Source organism: Coturnix japonica, chromosome 3 (genome assembly GCF_054131305.1).
Source record: "Coturnix japonica strain WE chromosome 3, WE-NBRP24, whole genome shotgun sequence".
Lineage (NCBI taxonomy): Eukaryota > Metazoa > Chordata > Aves > Galliformes > Phasianidae > Coturnix > Coturnix japonica.
Window position 1 is genome coordinate 58,964,533 of NC_140665.1, and position 24,537 is coordinate 58,989,069.

The 24,537-nt window shown below is 34.6% G+C and overlaps 1 protein-coding gene across 15 annotated transcripts in view; it reads left to right on the forward strand.

The window, feature by feature from the left end:
• The first annotated feature begins 509 nt into the window (after positions 1-509).
• The window catches only part of TBC1D32 (TBC1 domain family member 32), a 70,525-nt gene continuing 46,497 nt past the window's right edge, over positions 510-24,537 (forward strand). For 5 of the 15 annotated variants that reach the window (XR_014944100.1, XR_014944101.1, XR_014944102.1 and 2 more), the window contains exons 1-20: positions 510-616; positions 2,480-2,634; positions 5,511-5,672; positions 6,465-6,642; positions 7,013-7,084; positions 8,160-8,285; positions 9,187-9,265; positions 9,413-9,513; positions 9,601-9,662; positions 10,121-10,265; positions 10,884-10,943; positions 12,161-12,260; positions 12,551-12,688; positions 13,626-13,718; positions 13,967-14,109; positions 15,641-15,768; positions 17,492-17,693; positions 21,287-21,357; positions 22,961-23,099; positions 23,809-23,899. Coding sequence is in view for 12 of the 15 variants with exons in the window: in XM_015858750.3 (XP_015714236.2) it covers positions 2,480-2,634; positions 5,511-5,672; positions 6,465-6,642; positions 7,013-7,084; positions 8,160-8,285; positions 9,187-9,265; positions 9,413-9,513; positions 9,601-9,662; positions 10,121-10,265; positions 10,884-10,943; positions 12,161-12,260; positions 12,551-12,688; positions 13,626-13,718; positions 13,967-14,109; positions 15,641-15,768; positions 17,492-17,693; positions 21,287-21,357; positions 22,961-23,099; positions 23,809-23,899 (2,245 nt within the window). In the remaining 3 variants the exon portion in view is untranslated. Of the gene's footprint in view, positions 892-2,479; positions 2,635-5,510; positions 5,673-6,464; positions 6,643-7,012; positions 7,085-8,159; positions 8,286-9,186; positions 9,266-9,412; positions 9,514-9,600; positions 9,663-10,120; positions 10,266-10,883; positions 10,944-12,160; positions 12,261-12,550; positions 12,689-13,625; positions 13,719-13,966; positions 14,110-15,640; positions 15,769-17,491; positions 17,694-21,286; positions 21,358-22,960; positions 23,100-23,808; positions 23,900-24,537 lie in introns of those variants that run through there. The other 10 variants (XM_015858752.3, XM_085541755.1, XM_015858751.3 and 7 more) reach the window with 9 other exon arrangements.

A 24,537-nucleotide genomic window follows, 5' to 3' on the forward strand; every position in this document is an offset into this window, starting at 1 on the left:
AGCAATAATTAATCACATAATTCAGAAACTGTATTTCTAAAATAAGCCACTAAAATATATGGAATTTCTGCTTTTTCACATCAGCTATTTCTAAGGACAAGTTACAAAATACAGAATCACAGAATCACAGAATTGTAGGGGTTGGAAGGGACGATACAAACACACTGTGCTCTGTTTCTTCAGGTCAATTCCCCCATTTGATATCTAATGCAGAAACAGCACTCCATTCCTACATGTCCAACTCAAATGACTGCATGACTTTAAGCTACAGGGCACTGGAAAAGATAAATACTGCTGTAAACTGGAGTCATATCACTGAACACCTATGATTCTGATGGAAGACCTGCACAATACAGAGGGGCTGGTGCTGACAGGGACAGCCAGAGGTGAGCCCTCACGTACACAGACAAGGACAAGACATCAGCAGCGCTTTCCGCCGCGGTGCAGGGAGGATCAGGGAGGAGCAGGGTGCGGGCTGGGCCCTCCCCGTCCCGCCGGCCTCTCGCGATGTTGCTAGGGGCCCTGCGAGACTCGCCAGCGGGCGCCGCTGGTTGCTACGGGCCGGGACTTGGGGAGACGTGCGGCCGCCGCGAAGGGAGGGCACCGCCGCTCCGAGGTGATTGTGCGGGGCCCGGGGCTCCGTGCGAGGCGGGGCGGGGAGGCGGCACACTGTGCCCCGCAGAGAGCCCTGCTGTGGTCGCGGGGCCTGGCTGGGCCTGGCTGGGCCGCTCGGAGCTTGGGGCTGCACGGGACTGGTGGTGCGGGAGGGGATTGGAGCAGGGTGTTAATCACAGTGCTCTTCTGACGCTTTGAAAAACAAAAGTTGTTTTTGTATGTGTCATGAGAAATCTTGTTGCTCCTGAACCTGATGGGCAGTTGAAGTGATTGACGGTAAGAAATGGGAGAGGTGGGGCTTCTGACAGTCCGTTCTTGGTGGGCAGGAATCGGTGATTTGTTGCTAAACGTCCGTGTTCGGTGTCTTGCTCAGGCAAAGGTTTATGTGAAATGTAAGTTACATAAGACATTTCAAAGGGAGCTAGAGATAAAACTGCAAGATTTCCATTATCTGTCTTCGATAATAATGTGAATGATGCTTTGCAGGGATTGCTAACTGGTATTCAGACACCTACACTTCTAAAAATGCCTCCTGGATCCAAGTAGCAAGAGAGTTTTGGGTATTTGTGTTCGTTTTTTTTTCCCTCCAGGTGTTTAGAATGATGTTAGGGTCAAAATACAAGATTTATGAGAGTGGTGTATATAGGCCTAAAGTGAATTGACTTTTATTAAATGCCAAGAGACTGTGATTCTTAAAACAGAAGGACTGCAAACCAGGGAGTTAGAAGAATATCACAAAGGATGGGAGGATTTGGGTTTTTTTAAAATCTATTTTAATACTGTTTCTGGTAAGATGCTTGTGTTGACATTGAATTATGTTTGATCAAAATAAGTTTTTTACCAACTGTACTATTTGCTACAGAGAACTACAAACTCAGCTACCCCATACCTTTATTAAAGAGTAACTTCTCAAATTGGAGCCAGATGACCAATTTTTATTTTATTTATTTATTTATTTTTAAGTTCCATGAAGTGATTTATTACATTGTCTCTTCCAAGTGTGCATATAGTTTATTCACAGATGTTTGGAGCATCTTTTGATTGACTTATTTTTTTTCCCCTAAAGTTCTCAAAAGTATTTTTCCTCAGATAGCTTAGGAATACATAAAGTAGAGCTAGCATTAGGGATTGGAAATGTTCCTTGGCATATAAAGACATTTAAGCTGTGCATGATTTTAGGCTTATTATGTAGTGAACTAGAAATTGAGGGGTTTTGTTTGGTTTGGCAACCCTTGAAAATTGAACTAGAATGCTGTCTTCTGGACCTAACATATATTTCCCACTTCTTCTGCTCTTTGTACGGTAGTTGAAGTGTTTAAATGGCAGGACTCTGTCAGGTCACTCTGCTGTTGATACCATGGGGAATTAAAGCATTTATGACAATTTCACCTGGTTCTTGTTACTTGCAAAAGCTTCCAGCACTGTCCATGACATGCACTGCTCCAGCTCTGAGTAGAGGGATAACAAAAATCTGGGCAGTAACAGTGCTTGAGTAGAAGGTGAGAATCTTCAGGAGGTTTTTCATCAAGATAGTCATTACATCTGTGGAACGTTTTTTTTTTCTTCTCTAGTTATGGGGTAGTCTTCACGCAGTTACAAACAAAAGCAAAATACTTGGAATTTTCTTAATGCATTAAGAATGATGCACTAAGATAACAGAAAACCCATTAAAACTGATTTGGTTACATTGATTCCAGGAAGATGGGCACTGTCAAATGCTTCATGTTTGTTTTCATGTGTTTTTGTAGCATCATCTCTTGCTTTTGATAACAGGCACAAAAACTGAGGGCTTTTGTTGCATCTTAAGGTAAAAATGAAAAAGGGAAACAATTAAATCATTTTATTCTTAATTTACTTCTTGCAGATGTCTCAGTTTACAAATGAAGATGAAGCTCTGTTACAGTCCATGCTTAGACAATTACTGCAAAGCGTGAAGGAAAAAATCACTGGGGCTCCGTCAGTGGAATGTGCAGAAGAGATTCTCTTGCATTTGGAGGAAACTGATGAAAATTTTCACAAGTAAAAATATTTTTGCTATCTTTAACATGCTGGAGGGGGTAAAATATGTTGAATTGGTATTCAGGGAAAATGTTTGCAGTTTATATCGATGAGTATGTATGCATTTTTTATAGAGAGACTCCTATCAGTAATCAGATATCAGGAGTTGTTAATTTGGAGAGTACAATGAATTTTTTCACTGTTGGTGATACTTCATTTTTTCTGTAGTAATTTTGTAAGTTTCTCACAAGCAGCTCCTCATTTACTACGTAATGCACATGCACTCATGTGGTACTAAATACAAATACAAACAGGAGTTCAAAGTCATCCTCGCTGAAGACAATCAGGATGTTTTTGACACTTGCGAGAATAAAGTAGAATTTTAAAAAGCTACCTGACTTCTATATTTGTTTGTTCTGTGTGGCTTAGTTTACTGAACCTTTTGTGTATCTTATCAGTAAGTTTCTAAAATTAACTTACACTTTGCATAAGATGGAATTACATGAAATTTTTTGTTAAGTGAGACATGAACTTCCACGGTACTCTAACATGCTTGCTTTTCAACTGTGGAGGATTTTTAGGATGTGTCTATGACAAGTCAAGGGAATATCAAGCTTAAATGATCTTAAAGATATTTTTATATGGACTTGATTTCTCTTGAGAAAGCTGACTACCTGGTCAGAACCCCTCAGAAATGGAACTGTCTGGAATTTATAAAGGTAAAACGATGCAAATTTTAATGTTGTGAGTGGTAAAAGTTTTGCAAAAGTAAGCAAGTGAAATAGTCAGATTTTATCTAAACTCTAGTTTTGTCATTTTCACACTTTCATCCTTTTTATCTTTCTAAGATACCAAATGCTTTAAAATAGATTTTCAGTTCATTTTAAATCTGTTTCACAAGCTGTATCAATTCTTTTAATTTGTTAGGAGTCTTTAAGATTTTGAGCACCAAATGTGAGACAAACCTGAGAGTAAAAAAAGCTCGTTATAAATATATCAAAATTAAAAATGTGTTTTTATAAGCAGCACACTTTCATTTAGAGGACATGTATTGCAAAACAAAGAACATAACACTAATTCTATTTTTTATCTGCAAAGCTACTAGAGGAATTATCAGGGTGAAGGGGGTAAAGCCTACAACTGGTGGGAGTAAAGAATAGTATTCCAATTCTGAACTCTGAAACTCTGGCATCCATTATTATTTCTGGTATGGGAATACACTGGGATACGTACAGATACTTCATTTACGTAGGTGAGGTTTTGACCTAGAATTAATGAATGGGTTGTTAAGTGATGCTGTCAATACAGGATGAGAGCATTGCTTTCTGATTCTTGAATATTTCTGAAGGTATTGGAGTCTTGACACATTCACAACGTACAGTTTTGTTGGTGTGTTTTCATTGAAGTGCAAGGAAACTTTCTCCTTGACACTTATACCGTCCATCCAGACTGCAGGCTCCTCTGTTAGCAGCGTGTGCGTTTCCTTTGTTTGCCTCTGTGTTCTCATTATTTCTGTTTTGTAGTTACTGTGTGTCAGCATTTTTACCAGGTTTTGAGGTCTCACTTTAACCTTTTCCACTGTGTTGTGGAAAAGAGAGACACAGGGTCCTCAGGAAGCAAATGAAAAGGAAATTTGAATCAATTTGAAGTTTAAATGCAGTAATAGAAATCAAGACTTTTTAGGTTTGGTAGATTTTTATTGTATAAGTAGCTTATACAGTTCTGATACATATCAAATTTAAATCTTGGAATTTTCTTTACAATTTTTATTTTATTTTATTTTTTTCCTGCTGGAACTTCCTTTGTAAGACCAGCCAGATCAGTGTGATTTACCTTCTGCATGTGAAGAAATATTTTTGAAATGTCTGAAACACTTGTTAGAAAATGTTTTTTAAGGTGCAAAAGGTAATGGTAAGATTTTGAGAAGGCATAAACTCAGTGATTGTTGTGCATGTCAGAGTAAAGCTGTCACTATGTAAGTGTATATACAATGGAAATGTTATTGCCAATAAGAAAAGAAAAAAAAAGGAGAGTTTTATGAAATCTATTATTAAATGGAGAGTTGGACAATTTCATTATTGCAGAAGTAAAAAGCTAGCCTAAAACACAGGAGAATGCAAATAAATGTGTTTACATCTCCCTTGAAATGAATTTCTATTACTTTCCTCAAGAACAAAAATGAGATAGGAAGGGAAATAAGCAGGAAATTGAGGGAAAAAAAATTAGAGCTGTTTCACCCAATAGAACATGAGATAGGCAATTGAGTGATAAAGTATGTATCATAATACAAGATAAAATTTTCTGTGCTTTTTTTTTGTATCTTCAGTATAATGTGATTTTTTAATATATCCAAGAAAAGCAAGAGCTGCTAACTTGTAACAGTTGCTTTTATTTACACTATAGCCGTGCCTCTGTGCTTACATGATAAAGTGGTTGGAGGATTGGAGCTTGATAATCTTAAAGTTCTTCCCAGCCTAAGCCATTCTGTGATGTGGTTTCTATGATTTCTGTTTGAATTTTTCTTACTGTAAATTTATTGTGACTAACACAAAGTAGTTACAGTTCTGCGTTTGATAAAATGAAAATAAGTCAGTGATATATTCATGATGCTCAAAGTAATGTGTTTGGGTTTTTTTGATAGCTTTACATTTGAGATTTCTTGATACTTTGGTTTTGTCTACAAAACCTTAACAATTTAATACTATTCTTTCCTAGATTATGTTGAATATTGAAGAAAAATAGTCTTTATTGTGTATTTTCACAGTTGAGGTTCCTTTCTCTGTAAATCCATACCTTAAAGTAAGATACCTATGGGGAAAGATAGTAATACAATGTTGAAAATGTTTGAGAATGATCTCAAAGTAATTCTGCTTTTCAATTTTGGATGATTGTTTCAGCTATGAATTTGTGAAATACCTTAGGCAATATATAAATAATACCCTGGGCTCTGTGATTGAAGAAGAATCAGAAAAATGTACTTCTATTCAAAATCAGACTGAAGTTTCTGGCTATGATACTCTTGTCCAACACGTTACTAAGAAGACGCGTGAATCAAAGCAGTGAGTATTTGCATTAAATTCACATTTTTAGTACTTCTCGTTCTGTATTACTTTTCTTTTAAAGATAGGACAAGGGACAATGGTTTTGAGCTCATGGAGGAAACACTTAGACTAGATGTCAGGGGGACATATTTTTAGAGAGAGAGCAGTAAGCTTCTGGAACAGGCTGCCCGGAGAGACTGTGGATGCTCTGTCTCTGGAGGTGTTCAAGACCTGGTTGGATGGGGCACTGGGCAGCCTGGTCTAGTACCAGATCTTGAGGTTGGTGGATGGTTGAGATTGGAACGTGATGATCCTTGGGATCCTTTCGAATCCAAGCCATTCTATGATTCTGTGATTCTATGACCTGTGTTGAATCAGAATGGCATGTTCTTTTCAGGTTCTGTTCAAGGCTTATAACAGGCAAACTGAAGAAACTAACATTAACAATAATTAGAACTGATCTGTTGCCTCAGGCACAGATTTTCCCTTCAAATTATTCACATGGTTCCTGCTTAAGAACCTCTCAAGTTAGATAGGATTATACTGATGATGCTCTCCTTGAATGGTTTTAGAAGGGCAAAAGGGAATCTTATTATAATTTTGAAATACAGTTTCCTGACTCATGAAGGATACCTGCATATTTTGTTGCTCATTTTGGATTTGCATTTTTATTTTCATTGTTGTTTATCCTCTGCATTCAGATCTAAGTAACGTTATGCCATATTCACCTTAAGTGACCTGACTAGTTATGGGGGGTTTTTGAATTTGTTACCTGTGTGCTCTAATATGAAAATCCTCTTTACTTTGAAGATACAGAGAAATGATGCATGCCTTGAAGAATGTCATGATGGTTGTGGTAGAGTCTTTAATTAACAAGTTTGAAGAAGATCGGATGTGTAATAAGGAGCTGGATAGTAAAACCAAGAAAAAATGTCAAAGTGATTATTATACAGACAACTATTCTGACAGTGACTCTTCTTTCAATCAAGTAAATGCATTTTCTCTCTATGTTATGAAGTAAGCACGATACTGCAAAATTTCTGCTAGCAAAGATTGAGAGGCAGCCTTAGAGAATAATTAACGCTTCCTATCTTTCATACAGTTGAAAATAAATGAAATGTCATTCTTATACCTCGAACTACTGAGCTTACACTAGCTGCTTGACCTTTAGACAGCATATACTAGTGATGAATCCTGTGTAATATTCTAAATATTCTATACTAATTTAACATTAAATTCAATATTTTGAAGCTCTAATTATTAAAAGTAAATTAGATTGAGAAACACTGATGATTTTAATCTTCTGCTATGCAGCTTAATAAAATACGTGAGTGTTCATTGTGTAATGTGTGTTACAGAGTTATACATTCATGAGTCAAGAACAATTGCAGCTGCTTGTGGAAAAGCTTGACCCTATTCAGCCTAAGGAAGTAAGTTTAAAAGAAAAAGGTTGATAGAAGTTAATGTTTATGGCATACTGGAAAACAGATTACTTTGTGAGCATTCATCAGACTGAGATTCAAGTGGAATCTTGGTTCATGTATCTTGAATTCAGTGCTGTAAGTGTGTGGCACTGCAGTATTTCATTCATTGTAACAATCTGTCTCAAAACCTGTAGTTGCAGCAGGTATCTTTATTTTTTTGATCAGGAGTATATGTGTTATAGATAAGCATTTTTAGTTTATAAAAAGTTCTTATGTGAGAACTTAAGTTGAACCATGCTTTCCTACATTCATAGCTTTTGGTCTTTTTGGTAAAATCCATGTTCTTTGCATTATCCCTCTGAGGAGAAAGATGCATGCAGATTTCCCAGAATCTCAAATTGAATGTGTAATGTCCAAGTTAGATATGCCTTTCTGTCAGTGGCAGTGCTAATTTGGGTCTCTGACCTCCAGTGAGCTGCTGGTGACTTTGAAACTTGGAAAAACTGGTATAAATGTGATCATGTAAGCCATGTTTTCTTAGACACCTAGGTAATGCATCTGATTTTATTAAATACTGTTGAAATTTCATTTGATTTCAGTCATATGAAGTAACTAGAGATTACAGTTATCTAAAAATAATAAAAAATAATAATATTTAAAATTATTTAGGTTATGAAGCTGATGAAATCAGTTTAGTAATTGTATTTACAATTTTCCTTGTAGACTTTTTAAAGGACAGCTAGGTGCAATTGTAGTATTTGGTGGTGTTTTTGATATATTCCCTGATAGCAAAATACTTGATGACAAACAGAAAGTAAGACAGAAATAAATACAGTCCTTTCATCTAGTGTTAAAAACCTAGTGTTATAAAATGTTTTTATTGCTTCATCATATCTGTCTTCTTTTTTTCCATCTGACTGACATAGTGTTTTTTCCTAATCACCATGGGAAAGTATTTTGGGACTCCTTATCTGTCTTACAGCCAAATCAAGTTCTTCCTTCCTCCAAATTAAATTGTAAATTATTTATTTGAAAGGCTGCTTTGGACAGACTTGTGTTGTCTATCTTTCTGACCCTTCAGGTTCGCCAAGAAGCATTGCAGATGCTGTGCTTGGCCCCTCCATCTGATGTACTGAACTCTGAGTGTTGGCCGAATCTGCGTAAGCACCTGATGATGTCTCTGTCTGATCCTGATGCGATATTCAGTGTAAGTTAGTGTTCTATATGTAGTTATTAGATGTATAGCCATAGTCAACAGTGCTGAAGAAGAACAAGAAGTTACATGTATATTATGTGGAGTCCAGCAAGGTCTTAAGAAATTTGTTATTTGTGTATGTGTCAGATAAAGTTTTTGAAGCTAAACAAAGACCTGTATGGTTCCAATAAGTCTTGATTTAAAGGATTACAGCAGGACTTCAGTAGATGTTTAGACACCGCAGTACTCTTTTATGTGTTTTTAGTGAGGGGTGAAGAGGTTTGAATATTTTAAAAGAAAGCAAAATGCCGGCAAAAATCTTGTGTAAAACACGTCGTGTTAACATTTCCTATTTAAGTCAGGCATATAATCCATGATGATGAGCAAATAATACACAGAAATATGGCACAGGCAATGAAGAGGAAAAAATACACTAGCTCCTTAAAGCACTCTCAGATTATTTATTATGCCAATTAAGTCTTTTTTTTTTACCCTTCCGTTTCTGAATTTTAAAGTGATTTTCAAATAAACGAATGTTGCCTGAGCTGCTGTCATGTATTACTCTTTCAATTTAAAGGATCTACGGTTGTTTTGTTTTAATGCTGTTTACAGTCATTGGCATGTTTAATGACATAAAAAGCATTAATGTTAACAGAAAATTACAGTAATATTTGCCAGTCAGCTACTTTGTACCTTAATGTGGCTTTGCTTTGGTGCTGTCAGTTGAAGTGTTCAGGTAACATTTCTAGTGTACTGGTGGTTTCTGTGGTTAGCAAACTATATTTATAAAATATACTTCAGATCTGTAGAGACAGCAGTAAGTTAAGAATAATGCCAATCATATTGCTTATTGTGCAGTACTGATACACAGTTCTATGGCTATGTAATGCATTGCTTACTTTTTCTTTCTTAGGAGAAGGTTCTTAGGTTTTATGCAAAAACTTTTTCTTCATCTCCATTTAATATGACGAGAGAAGTCTATACAAGTTTAGGTATGTGCATTAAATTACATTTTCAAATTTGTGAGTCATGTACTTCCTGAAAAACATTTACCTTCTACTGTGAAACTGTATAATGTCTGTTTTGCCACTCTTGTCATGGAACTGGCCTGTTTTCTTTTTTTTTTTTTTTTTTTTTAGCACAGCATTTGGAGCTTTACTTCCTTTCTGGAGAATATTCTCTTCGTATTTCATCAGGTCTGGATGTATCTAACGCAGATGTAAATCATATACTTAAAAAGGTATAAATGAACTTTTCATGCCTTTTGTCTTTTTTGTTGTTATTGAAATATTGTGGATAATTTTAAAACTTATAATATTGTTAACAGGTTCGTCTGCTAAATGAATACCAAAAGGAAGCTCCATCTTCCTGGATTCGTTATCCAGAAAAGTATGTTGCCTTCAATAATCCATTGTTGTTCCTTAATGTATATATTATTTTTGACATATAATTGGATGCGTGTAATTCTAACAAACCATTCTAAAAGGGTACACAAAGGAATTGTCAGTGGAAAGGAATAAAATAATAGATGAAAAGTGGAATAGGGTAGTTGCATAGGAGTGACCATGGATTATATTAAGCTGTTTATTAAGCTTTCAGAATATATTACAAAGCTTACAAAATATGTAATTATTTAAGAAAATACATCTTAATATTGATATTCATTTCTTTTTTAATAACAGAAAGAATCAATGTCCTTATAAGATTGAGTTAAAGATAACTTAGTTGATACTTGTTTTACCTAAACAGCAAGGATTTACAGTAAGTTGTGGTTTAGAAAAGTATTGATAAGTTTAAGTGATTTTTACTTTTTTTTTTTTTTTTTTTAATCCTATTTATGTCTTAAGGTACATGGAGGAAGTAGTGGAGAGTACCTTGTCACTGTTGTCAGTAAAACATGATCCTAATCATCCTGCCTCTCCAGACTTCTTGAGTCCAATCTGTTTCTTGGCTCTGTTGGATATCAAGGCTGTATGGTTTAAAAAGTGGACGGTAAGCAAAAAGAAAGCAAAAGAAAAGCCCACCAAACTTGCTGATTTCAGATGTATCTTGAAAACTTTGCTTAGTACTGATATTGTCACAGACCTACTGGGGACACGGATAACAAGCTATAGTAATATAAGTAATGAAATAGTTATAAAGGAAATCTGGGTTTCTTCAGGCATTTAGGTCCTTTGCTCTTTAACACTAGTCCCTCTCTTTCTCAGGAGTACTGTTAAATATTAAGCTACACAAATTGTCTGCTCCAATGTATGCTAGAGATTTTTGCTGTCATTTTTAAACTTACAATTTGCAATTTACTCAACAGCATAAAACATATAAACATATAAAATAGTTCAGCCTTGTTACTGCTCTTCTGTTTTACTGTATGTTCTGCTGCACGTTCTGTGCAGTTTTCTGTTTTTTTATTTTTTATTTTTAAATTTAATCTACTGCAAACAGAGGCCAGGTTGAATATAATATTAGTTTAAGCAATGAGTTCAATGCATTGAATATATATTTTGCACAGTATCCCTAATGGGACAGAATTTGAAATAATTTTGACTTTTTTGATTCAAAAGTAAAATTTGTATATTTGTAATTGACACTACTACTTCTGTGTAATTTTAGCATGCACATTACAGCAGAACAGTGATACTTAGGCTCTTGGAAAAGAAATATAAATCGTTGGTAAGTATTTCCCAAGGATATTTCTACATGTTTCTTGTTTTTGCTTTGTCCTTTCTGTGAGAGCTGTTCCATGTTCATTGTCTAGATGATGCCCTGGGCAGGCAGGTTGGCAACCCTACCCATGGCAGAGGCATTGAAACTGGAGGATCTTTGAGGTCTTTTTCAGCACAGGCCATTCTGTGATTCTGTGAGCCATTTTTTCCCCCCTAATTTTGTCTTTGATTAAATGTTCCAATTTTTAATACAGAGAAGATATTTGGCCTGCTCTGAGTAAGTGGAATTTTGAGTGCTTTACAGCAAGTGTTTAAGTAGGATTATTATCTGTTAATACCTTATTTTGCATCCCTATTTATAATTATTTCTGTCATTGTATAAAAATAGAAAATGTTGCATGAAAAATACAATAATAACTCCCTGTTGAATTTGGATGTAAAGTGACTTAGAAAAAAATCGTATTCTTGAAAGTGTCATATAAACTGTTAAGGGTTAAAAGTGTCAGCACATTGAATCGAATGGCTTGCAGCTAAAAGATTATGACAGGGAGTCCATAAGCAGGGTAGTTTTGTGTAATGTATGAGCATAGAGCAGGGTAGTTTTAGGTAATGGTGTGAAAGTAAAGGTGGCATGGTGTTTTTGTGTTTTTTGCACATCTGTAAGTTTTTCTTTGTCAATGTGAAAAAATCAAGAGATCCAAAATGGTAGTGTCTAAACATAGTTCTTCTTTCATGTGCTACATTGTGTTTCATTTCTAACTCCGTGGTGATAAATTTTCAACTTTTATATATAGTGATTGTATTATGTGAGTACATAATAAAACTGGAAGCACGGGGTAACCAACCTGAAATTTTAGTAGACGTAATCTCAATGAAGTTTTTCGCGTATGTATAATGAAAATCTTCCATACTAATCATCATGTGGCAATCGTGGATTGTTATTAACTTCTCAAAATGCTTACATGTTCTCTGTATTCTTGCTTGTAGATGAGTTGATTGATTTAGCATGTTTATACAGCTGAAACTTGTGTTAATGTGTTTTAAGAGCTATGTAAACTTTTGCATCCTTTCTTTTACCCCTTTCAAAGCCCTGAAACATGAAGTAGCTTCAGTGATGTGAATTTTTACATTCTTTTATTAAGGGGCAATACTAGGATACCAAAGTAAATACATTTCTTGTAAAATGATGAGTATTGTGTTATTATGTGCTCTTTTCTCCTACAGATTAATGCAGGCGTCCAGCAATGTTTTGATTATTTTGAATTTTGCAAGGCAGCAGTTGGTAAAACTTCCAGAGTCAATGACTTCTCTCAGCAGCATTCTTGTGAGTCTATTGCATAGTCTAATCTATTGCATTACAAGCTCATGCATTCACATTCTCAGTATCTTTGAGCATGCTGCCTCAAGAGGAAGACATCCTGTTTGTTCTTTTTCTTAATCAAATATTTGATGTCTAGCTTTTGAGAGACCACTAGTAGTAGCTGTTAATTATTTATACTCTCTTTGTATATAAAATGGTCTATATGTATTATAGATGCATTATAGGTAGTAGCCACCTATTGTAAAGTAAATTAATAGAGTCAAGTACTGATTTTGTTGTTGTTGTTGTTGTAGGTAATGAGCAGAAGTTTTTTTATACGGGATCAGATTTGCAGTACATCTGTTTTGTTCATTCACTATGCCTTTTAGGCAGATTGTTGATTTATAAGCAAGGCCGAAATCTCTTTCCAGTACAGCTGAAAAACAAAAAAGGTAAGGGGAGAGGTGAGGAAAATAGAACCTTTTGAGCAATTGTATATTTATATGTATATATGTTTCCACTGCAGTATTGTAGATGTTACAGGATGAGGTTCAGTTTTAGCAGTTCTGTGCCTGCCAAACTTTGTTAAAAGATTACATAGATAATTTTCAGTTTCAGCACTGTTTTTTAATCTTTGATGCATATGGTTGAATAGAGCTTTTTTTTTTTTCCCTAATACTTAACATATATATTATTTTCATGTTGAAGGAGAGTTGGATCAGTCTTTCTAGCTATGAGTAATATCTTCTGTCAAGGCAGTTGTTATAACTGATTTAAAAGAGAAGTACTTGGAGATTTCACATGTGAAGCAAAAGCAGTACTTCAAACTAAATTTAATTTTACCAATTACTCTGGGTTTGACTTAATTATATAATAAAACGGTATAGAGGAAATGATCAGTAGTTATGGAACAGAGGTGTTAGTAAGGACAGGAGTGATGAGATGGAAAAACCCTTGAAGTCCAGAGAAATCTACACTTAGTGATACACAATATGATAACAGTCATAGCTTTCCATTACATTAGTATCTCTATTAATCCAATATAGAATTAATTGCATTTCTAGATAGCAGTACTTATGCCTATTAAAGATATTTCATAGCTCCAATTTGAGGATGAGGCCTTAAGAGACCCAGTATAGGACAACTGTGAGTAAGGAACATCCACTCACTGAATCATTTTTTCATTTATATATTGTCTGTATAACTCCATTTAAGCAATGATTTTGATGATGCTTACTTTTTTTCTCTCCCCTGCAAAAGCAGCAGTCTCATCCTCTGTGTTCTAAGTGTCCTCTGCTTCGTGGATACCAACGCTTTCCTCACAAATTGATAAAATTGCAGTCATACTTGAGTTTCCTGAGTGCTCTTTTCTGTTTTTTTTTTTAACAGATTGTGTATCCCTAACTGATCTGTTGGTATTATTTACTCAACTTATTTATTACTCTCCAAGCTACTCAAAGGAGGCTTTGACAGCACATACAGGTAAATGTTTTTAATATATACTAAAATGTATAATATTAGTGAGACCTCTGGTAACATTTAAAGAAATAATAATTTGAGTCTTTTAATTGTGCAGATTTTAATTTTCCCTTTCTCTATAACGTTTTCTCCCTCCCTCTAACTGCTAGAACATGGCTTAATGAAAGTGTTATTTGTATAGCATTTACATAGGCTACATACATATGTTTATGGAACTTAATACATACATTCATACTTCTTGTGTTTTCCAGACAGTTATTCTCCAGCAAGTCTCGTTATGGAGATTCTGCAAGTTTTTTGTGATCAAACAGGGTGTGCTGCTGACTGTTTATACACAGATGAAGTGATGGATGCCCTACTTGATCCTCTTCAAAGTTTACTGAATGGTACAGAGGTTTGTAATAGTCTTCAAAGTAATTTTTAAATGTGTAGTATGTTATAATTTTATATTTTTTCCAAATATATATGTTGTCATGAGGCAACTACAGTACTATTTGCTATTATAGTATGCCTTAAATAGTATATATTGTCATTGTCATTTAACATTTAATGTCATTACCATTTGTCAAATGGTTTTCTTGAAATCTTGTGAATAGTAGAAAAAATTGAACTGCAATGAGACCATTCCCTTTGGAAACTTCTTCTTTTTTTTTTTTTTTTTTCCTATGCTTTTACCTATTTTATATGTTATCATTCTGCTCCACTCTGCTATTTAAAATGAAACTTGCTTTTATTAATTTTTAAATTTGTCTTACAACTTGAGAGGAAAAGTTGAAAAACAATCTTTGTAAGAACTTTATTAATCTTGTGAAATACTGTCTAACTGTAAGTACTTGAAAGTTTAGTTGAACTTACCTGGCAAGGTTTAAGTTTCAGCCTATCCTGTTGTTTTTGTTTTGACAAGATTTTGTTGCCTTAGGAGACTATAAATCTCAAGAAACAGAAATTGAGGACCTGGATCTAGTGTGCATTAAGAGCGTGAGCTCTAGTATTTGAGAAAAACTAATAGCTAAGAAGTTCTTAGTTTCCTGATACTCAAATGTACAAAAGACAGTTCAGATTCCTAACTTTAATACCTTAGCCAGATTCTTAATTTTTTAAATACCCTCCTGATTATTTTTTCTGAGCAGTTTGTGATTTTTTAAATAAGATTCTTGGTATTAATGACTATAAATATCTTAGTTTGTAAAAAATATTCTACTGCTTACAATATTTTCAAGTATTTTAAAGCATTTGTATCTATAATGCTTAAAAGTGTACTGCTGAAAATCTTTAGCATGTCAATTCTCTTAGCTCTTTTGCCACTGTCTGTACTGAGTTGAGTAGCATCACTTACACGTTTTATTTTATAGTTATGGATTATATAGTTATGGAGCTTTGTTGCAGCTCAGTTGTTCAGTGCTCTGATGTGAACAAGAAATTGGCAGGTGACTTTTGTTTTGCTCCAGCAGGGAAGACTTCCTCATGATTACAGAGCAAGTGGCTGTTTAGGCTTACTGCTGCCTAGATATGAGTTGGATGTGAAAGACGTGCCTGTGCAACCGGAATTCCATGTCTTCCCAGAGTTTCCAATGCATATGCAGCAAAACAGTGCTTAGTGTGTTTCTCACCTTGACTCAGATACGAGAGGGCTTATCAAGAATCTTTCCACGTTCAATGTGGGAAAAGAGTTTAGAAATGTCTGTTCTTTGTATTTTGTAGTCATTAGACTTCTTCCATAATCATTAAAAGTGGCAATTACTGCCTTCTGTGATGTAGATTTTTATGTGATGGCATTTGAGCATAGTCTGCTTGCCTTTTGTTTAAACCATTGAGCAGACATCAGAAAGGTGACCTTCATTCAGATTCTGCATATATAAGCCAGACTTGAATAAACAGCTTTTACTAAAGCAATGAATTTAAAACTTTTTTTGGCTCCCAAACAGGTATATATAAATTGCCCAGAAACCACTTTAATTGATTTAGCTGATATTTTGGCAAGGATTGCTGCTGCAGAAGATGGTCTTTCTGTTCTTCTTTATGGAGGAAATAAAAACTGTGCAAAAGAAAATAGGTAAGAAGACATGAGTGAATAACATTAGTGGGAAATCTAATGAATTGCAGTAGTCTTATGAAGAGAGACTCAGTTTTAAAAATTTATTTGTAGCATGTTTTGTGTTTGAAGTTAAAATATCTCCTAGTCAAATAGGAAGTGTTTCAGAGAATGTATAAGAGAGATATTTATGTGTGTAACCAGGTAAAAAGGACACTTTAAGATATATATGTGTTGCTCCAAAAGCAATACCTCCTAGTTATTTCCATGGAAACTAAAACAGATAAACAGAACACAATAACACTATTTGATAGAGAAATTCTCAGCTACAGAACTCTAAATTTCAACACTGTCACTATGATTAGCTATGCATTTTCACCAGTGATGAAAAAGAACCTGCATGCTGCACTTGTGAAGGTCTGCATGGCTGTATGGAATGTGGTTTGTCTTTCACACTGCTGCTGCCACTGCTGAAACACGCATCTACCCACCATCTCCCTATGCAAACATCCACTGTTTTATCTCCATAAACACTCAGCAAGCATTCTTGAATGGCAGTGGGTGCTATATTTTCCACATGGAGGAATCCAGTAACACACTTTTGCTTCATACATGCTTTCATATCAGACACCATTTTGTCAGACTGCCCCTCTGCTGCCATCTCTAACAATGCAACAAAATATGGTGGAATGCTGATGGGAAGGTTCAGCCTCTACTGTCTTAACAGCAGCATGTCTCTGACATCAGTTGCTGACATTAAAGAAAATATGAGGCATTGTCTTTGGATCTGCTATTGTATGTTTGTTAAGGAAGATTTATTTGTTTTAGTCATTTTTTTTTCTTCATGTGAGAGCCTTATTTTCTCTAAATCTAGTTCCAGTACATTTGTAGTACTCCTTTTCAGGTCAAAGTCCTCTATTCTCTATTTTGCTTGTTTTTAGAATAAATATAAAAAAAAACCAAGCATGCAAGCAACAGCCTAATTTGATGAAAGAGTAGCTTTTGATACATGTAGTGGAGACAGGTCTTGTATCAGAAACTGACATTAGTAACACTATAGCTATTTTGGGATCTGTGTAGTACTGTAGTACTATGTGTCATACATGTATGTGGCTCAAGTGAAACAGATTACTAAAACTGAGACTAGCTTTTAAAAGTATCTAAACTGCGGGTCATGAAAATAAGGTTAAAATCCATGACTATCCGTTATTTGGAATATATATCTTCTGAAGTGGAGGAAGCTCAGAAGTTGCATTCATTTTTAAGGAGGTAAGAAACACAAAAGCTTTTCAGAGAAAAGTTTTGGAGAAAATTTTCTCTTTGGAGAAAGAGTTGTTCTTTCCATTACTAATCTAGAAGTCAGTTGTCAAGTAGGAAGACAAATTTTGCTTCATGAGTGAAAAGTACTGATATCCTTAACTCTGATTAAGCAAAAGCTAAGACAATCGTCTTGTAACTTCCTCCAACAGGGCTTCTATCAAAAGCACAGTTTGTGTAGTTCATGGCCATTTGGGCTAGATATTGGACAGTGGTTGCATTTTTGTTTTCTGTGGACCCATAGCTAAATTAAAATCACTTGCTCTACATCTTTTATTTGGACTGCTGTTGGAAGTACCCTCCATGGTGGGTCATAATTTCTTTCCGCTACTCCTAGAAAAATTTAACTGAGCTCTGACAATGGATATTTTTCAATGCTCATCGAAGACTACAAACCAACATTTTAAAAGTGTTATTTTATTTCCAGTCCTACAGCTGTTCATGTAATTGTTCAGTTTACAAAGAAACTTCTTCATGACGACATTTCTCTTTTATCTGGATCCGAGCTTTTGCAAGTTGTTAAAGGAGCTTTCATTTTTGTATGTCGTCAGATGTACAGAACATGTGAAGGCCTGCAGATGCTAATTCCTTATGGCTTGCATGAATCAATTGGAGAAGCCTGGAAAAAGGTAAATCTTACTTTGGACTGGGAAGTTGAGAAAAATCTTACCTTGAGAGGTTTAGCTCAGTTTTTCATTAGTGTAGATTCCTTTTACTTAAGAAGAAGTGAGATAAGAATGTTTGGAATTGTTCTAAAAGTGGAGTTCTACTCTACTTAATTTGAGACTTATGTGTCTTAAGATTAAACCAGGAACTCTGAAGATGTATAGGTGGGCCTGTCATTCATTGATCAGCTCATTGATGCTAGAAATCATCTAATGTTCACTGTTTGTTTGCTTGGATTTTACTAAAGCATTCATGCTGTTTCCCTCAGTATTCTGGAGAATGTTTTCATAGTCAAGCATTAGAACAGTCTACCTAGGAAAGTGGTGGTGGCCCCAATCCCTGAATGTTTGATAAGTGTGAACATGATACTAGGTAATGTGGTTAAGTAATGTGATTTGGTAGGCCATGTTCATGATTGGTCTTGGTTGATTCTATGATTCTGTATTTGTCAGTGTCTGCTAGAGATCTGTTCTACATTCCTGGTATGAACTGTTTTGTAAGGAAAAACTCCTGAGATGTGATCTGAATATTTAAATTAAACCAATTAGTTTTGGTGGAAAGTAGAAAAATATTTGATAAATATTTGACTTAAATGGTTGACTTAAATGGTTAGATGCTACTGAGATATTCTTGAGAGACTGTAATAAGGTATGCAGTCTGGAGTTCTTGTCTTAGAGTATACACTTTCACTTCCATCTGATTATGAGTCCGGTGCATTTTCTGCTTGAAAGATCATGGGACAACTGTGAAGTCTGTTCTGCTTTCTATTATAAATTTACTGTACAAGATATGTAGATCCCTGCTTTATTCACTAATTTTTTTCTATTTTTATTGCTCCTATAACCATATGCAGTGTGAAAATTCTTACAGATTATTATGTAGGTTGCTCTGAAAGTAATGCCTTTATTTATTTCCATGGAAACTGCAGCAAGTTCAGAGAGCATAATAACAGTATTGGACAGAGCAAATTCTTAGCTACAAAACACTGCTTTTCAGCATTGTCATCATGGTCAGGTATGCATTTTCACCAATGATGACAAGCCTGCATATGCTTGTAAAAAATCTGCATGGCCATCCGGAATGTGGCTTGTTTTTCACACCACTGCTGCCACTGCTGAAACGCACCACCCACCACCTCACTGTGCACATATCCACTGTTTGATCTCCATAAACACTCAGCAAGCCTCAGTGAATGTCAGTGGGTATAATTTTTTTTGCATGGAAGAATTCAGTTACACAGGTTTGTTTCATATGCACTTCTATGTCAGACACCGTTTTGTCAGACTGCATTTGCTGCCACCTGTAATAATGCAACAGAACACGATGGAATATTGGTGGGAAGGTTCAGCCTCTGCTGTCCTACTGCCACCATCTGTCTCTGACACCAGGGGCCAGCATAAAATAAAATAGAAGGCCCTACTGCTGGAGCAACCTTCATGTTATTATCAAGATGGCAGAATGATTCCAAGTGCTGCTTGGAAAAGCAGTTTTCAAAAAGTTCACATTGAAGTAAAATTCAAACAAGTGTTGAAATCATGAAAGTAACTTGGGCGATATTTAGATAATGTACAGAACTTATGTTTTGGTTTCAGTCTAAGCTGAAACATTGTATTTGAACTATAGATACCAAAATCCTTAGTGGATACAAATAAAATTAAGCTGTGTTACTTCGCTTTATACTGAAAAATGGAATCATCTTCTCCCTCCCCACCAGTGTTTGTAAATATTTTCTTAAAGGAAAAGGATCAAGCCAAGATGCAAATAAAAATTGAGTAAAAGACTAAAGACTTTTTTTTTTGGAGACAAGGAAGCAGGAGAGTGATTGATTACAAGGGAAACAGAATGGAACGGCTATTCTTGCCAAATGCTGTATGCTTTAATTATACTTAGAAATGATCACAATGTATACTAAGGCAGAAAATATCAGATAAAACATGAATAGAAGACTTAAATCATTAGCTTTTGGATATTTCTCACTGCTTTCATGTAAGGGTATTATCATGAAAGCATAAATTTTGATAGAAAGTAAAATATTACAACTATAATTATTATATCACAGGAAAAATTCCCATTATAAAATGTTGGTTTTGAAAATTACATTCTTCTCTGCCTGGAGAACTTCAGAATTTTATTGAATTATGGAGTTTAGTTCAATTTAACCATGCTGTAATTTGTATAACTAAAAAATCTGTCAGTCATTTTATGCTTTCTTGTTATGTGAGCAGTCAATTCTACTTAAGCTAACCTGTTTATCTATTTAATGTTTATCACAGCCAGGCTGGCATATGCTTTTGATGGGCACTTCCCTTTATTTTCTCTAAAGCATCACATCAACCATGCAATTTCAAAACTTGTTTTGCATATTAAAAAAAGCTTTATGATGATACAGGCCGTCATTTAGACAACTTGTTTTGACATACAAAAGGAAAATAGCATGAATGCTTAGAATCAAATTGTGAGTCATCTAACTGGCAAAATTCTATTTCTTCACTTTACTTTGAAGGTCAGAAGGATTCTATGTATTCAGGACTTCAGGAATCAAGATTTTAGTAAAGCAAATTCTCACTGCCATATTGATTATTTTTTATTTCTGTCATCGTTTAATTTTAGAGCATCTACATTTTGGATCCTCAGTAAAGTAAAAATAAAAATGAAAAATTCGATCCAAGCATTAGTTACAGGTGTTTGAAAGAAAGATAGATGATTTATTTACATCTGCCTTACTTGTCTTTGTGTTTTAAGACTGATGGAGGGCAAATTTTAGTGAAATTCTGAGACACAAGCTAGCATTTTTGTACAGATGATGATAAAAGGGAAGCTTAAGCTGTCCAGGATAGGTAATTAGTTTGATGTAGGAATGTTTTGTGTATGTATTAGATTATAAGAGAATAATTCCACTGTGCTCACTGAAATTAACAACTGCTCTCATTTGAATGGTAAAGTGTACTCCTTATCTTGAGAAACGTTGCTAAGTATAAAGTATTTTTCACAAGTTATTTTGGAACAGCTTTTTAATTAGAAATCTCACCAAATGTATGTGTTTGTGTATACACACATACATAGAATCTTTGTTTGTAGCTCTGCATATATCCATACCTATATATATGATTTAATATAATTCATAAGTAAAATAAAAATTGACAAAATTGCTCAATAAATTTGATACTGAGTTATTAGTTCTGAAGACTGCTGTTTCTCTTACTTGGAACAGAAGCAGAATAAAAGTCATTTCATTTTTTTGCATGACACTTTTTCTACCTAGGAGTCTAATTAAAAAGCAAAGATATTTTTTAAGGAGAGTTTTTATAATTAAAAAAACGTAATAGCTTTAAGTTAGTTTATATCTGAGGGAAAAAAATAAAAACAGCACAAAGAAAGAGCATTCCGAGATAAAAAATGTAAGTGGTGTGGTATGTTTTATAACAAAAGTCTAGACTACAACCTGATCACTGGTGTTTTTTGATGTATTATGAGAGTGACCAAGATTTGGAATTTTAAAATGGAGTAAATAAGCAGTAAGAGAGGTTGTTTATTATTATTGTTTTTTATTTCACAGGCAAGTTTGCTTTCAGAAAGAGCTACTGGTGCAGACTCTACATCATCGATAAGTCTAGACTCAAAAAATATGTAAGTGTTTGATATTTGAATATGTACAAATATGAATGCACGCAATTATTTCATTTGGAATTGAAATGTATTTTTTTAACACTGTATTTTTTAGGAATTCTTCCAGAAGCAAACTGTGAGTGATGTCATCCTAGGATTTGTATCAGTTGAGTCACAAAATTGTTCTTGACCTTTAATGATTTTTTTGGTTTACACAGTTATGTCTAATCTGTGTTAAGCTGACTTACAGTTGAGTTGATTCTGTTCAACTTCAGAAATTGGTTTGAGGAAAATGTGAATTAGAAAGCATAAAACAAAATAGCTGTCAGAATTTATCTAATGGCTTTGACATAGTGTTAATTTAAAGCTCTTTTTCTGAATCGTATCTGTGCTGTCAAAACGCTGTGTAGCAAAATTGCCTAAATTCTTGCTCAAAGTCAAGTATGTGTTAAGATTGATGTCCTCGCTTTTGTACTGAAATATATTGTGCCTTAGAGATATTTGTGCATTTATCATCTGAAAACATACAGACATTTGCGAGTCTGAAAATTCAGAGCGATGGTGAAGACCTGGTTAATCAAGATTTTTTTGTTTATACTTATCATGAATTTAATGTATAATCTGTAAATATACCACAGCAGTTAATATTCTGATCTTTAATGGTAGTTTGTGAATTGACTATAGCAATTCAAAACTAGTGATAAAAAGAAATTCAGAGATGTAGAGCTCTGAGTGAAGAGGCTATCACTAATCAGTACCTTTGGCATAAGTTGCAATTTTGTTCTGTCATCTAGATTTTTCATTTCATTATGGAGTAAGTTAAGCTGATGTATTTCTAGGTGAAATTTTTGCTACTGAACACGGCATGGCAGGGATTAGAAGAAGTGTTTAAATTTTGGGGTAATGGATGATTACTATGAAAAAAAGCTGCTTTCTTCTGTTAGTGATAGGAATCAAAAGTGAGAAATGAGAACTAGAGGTGAGAATCCTGTAAGCAAGTGCTTTCAGTGGAGGAGAATCATATGATTCTAGTGATGCTTGCAGCTATTGTACTTTGCCAAAGGACATTGATTCATTTTTGGTTTGGGGCTATAGACTACTTTGTAGGGCAGAAGATATCACATTTTCTTCTTGTAATGGCTGTTATTCCTACCAGATTTGTAGGAAATGTTTTCCTTTTACTGCCCTGTGTATAAGAAGCTATTACAAATATGGTGCCTTATTTTCATAGTTCTGTACTAATTTCTAGCAGGAGCTAGAATGCAAATTTTTATTAGTTCCTCACAGTGTTTTTACATCAGTGACAAATTCCGTGCCAACTTTGCCTATCTGTAAATGCCACAGTAATGCCTTAAAAGTCTTAAGAGCATGTAAGAATGGTGTGTCTTTTTGGGTTACCCACTGCATTATTTTGTCTATTCTGTATTCCTTCCTTAAAATTTAACCTAATCCTTCTGTCAGGATGAGTTTGGTTGTTTGCGCAAAGGAAGAGTGTTATACATAACTTTCCCAAATGTACTTTTTTTTCTTGTTCAAAGGAGAAAGCTTTTGATTTTTAAATTATGTTTGTTTGTTTTTAAACATGTTTTAATGTCTTTTTTAAATTATTGTTTTCTTCTTACAGTTCGTTGTGGGAAGAGACTTTGCTTGATGCCTTGTTGAATTTTTCAGCCACACCTAAAGGACTATTTTTGCTTCATAGTACTGGGGCCATGAGTGACTGTGTGAGCTTTATGTTCAACAGTTTATCAAAAAAACATCAGGTAAGAGTTCTAGGACAGGTACAGTGGTTTTATTTTTTTAATGATGATAATAACACAAAGAAGAAAGAACATAATAAGAAAACAAATTGAGAAATCATTTTGTAATTTAAACACTGTGAACACTTAATTTAAATTGTAGATCTTCAAATTTGATTTTAGCGCTCCATACATTTAATTTTGTTGGATGTTAATCATCTTAAAATGCCAGGTATACGTTATTTATTTTTACTTACTTTTTTCTGTAAAGACTTTTTTATTCTTTGAAGTATTCTGTTCTTTTCTAGACCATACAGGTAAATGGTTTTGAGATCTAAATGTGGTAGGCAGCACTTGAAATTTTAATGTGTGACCAAAGATCAGATGATACGCTTTTTTTTTTTTTTTTTTTTTTTTTTGGAGAAAAATACTATGTCCCGTACATCCAATTGAATATGTGCAAAGAGCATAACAGTACTACCGCTTTTATTCTTTGATGTTGCATCTCCCAGCCATTATATTTTTCATTTAAATTTTTGTATGATTGTTTACTTGATAAAAGTGTTTGGTTAGGAATCTGACCCTGGCAAGACTGTAGAGGATAAAATGTGAACTGTTCAAGTCTGATGATACAGTGGATTAAATTCTGTAAACAAGTGTAGGAAAAATCAATAGCTGCAGAGATCATTTGAGTTTCATGCCCTCTGACATACTAATGTTGTGTTGTTTCTAGCAGACAAATGAACGTGAAGAATTTGGTAATGGAGTGATTGTTGCACAAATGGCGACGACACCAGCAGCTGCAGTAGCTCTACAGAGTTCAGGTAATTTTAGGGAAGATGTTATTATGAGTAGCTAGATGCTATAGCCTAGCACACTGGGGAAAAAAATGATGAGAAAGATACTAAAATTGTTGACCGTGTGGAATAATCATGCACTATTAGCAAAGGCTGTTTAAATGCCTGTTAATTAATTAATTTATTTTCTTGATGGAAATGTACTCCTTCAGGCATTTAAATAATTAGCTTGATGCAGATTTTTTTTTTCCATACATTACATAAAATCTTTATTTCATTGGTTTGGATTTCTAGAAATTATGTGTTTGTACATGGAGACATTGAAGACTGCTTAAATAAGAAAAAAAAAGCTGTTAATAACTTGCAAATATTTTTTACTGATCTACAGATCAGAATTATGAAGCGTTGGTTCCTGTAATTTATATGTGCTTTTCCAGGGCTACGGACAGCTCAGAGTGTGAAACTGAGCTAAATGTCATATACTGGTGTGTCACTGACACTCCTGTACAAGGGTGAGATGGAAGTGAGTCTTTTTTTGAACTGATGGTTCTTCATTTGTGTCAACCCATATTCCTTCAGAACTGTGCTTAGAGAAATGAACTGGTGTTGATTAGGCTGTGTTAACTAGATTCTTATCAGTAAAGTAAAGCTTGGCTGAAATACTG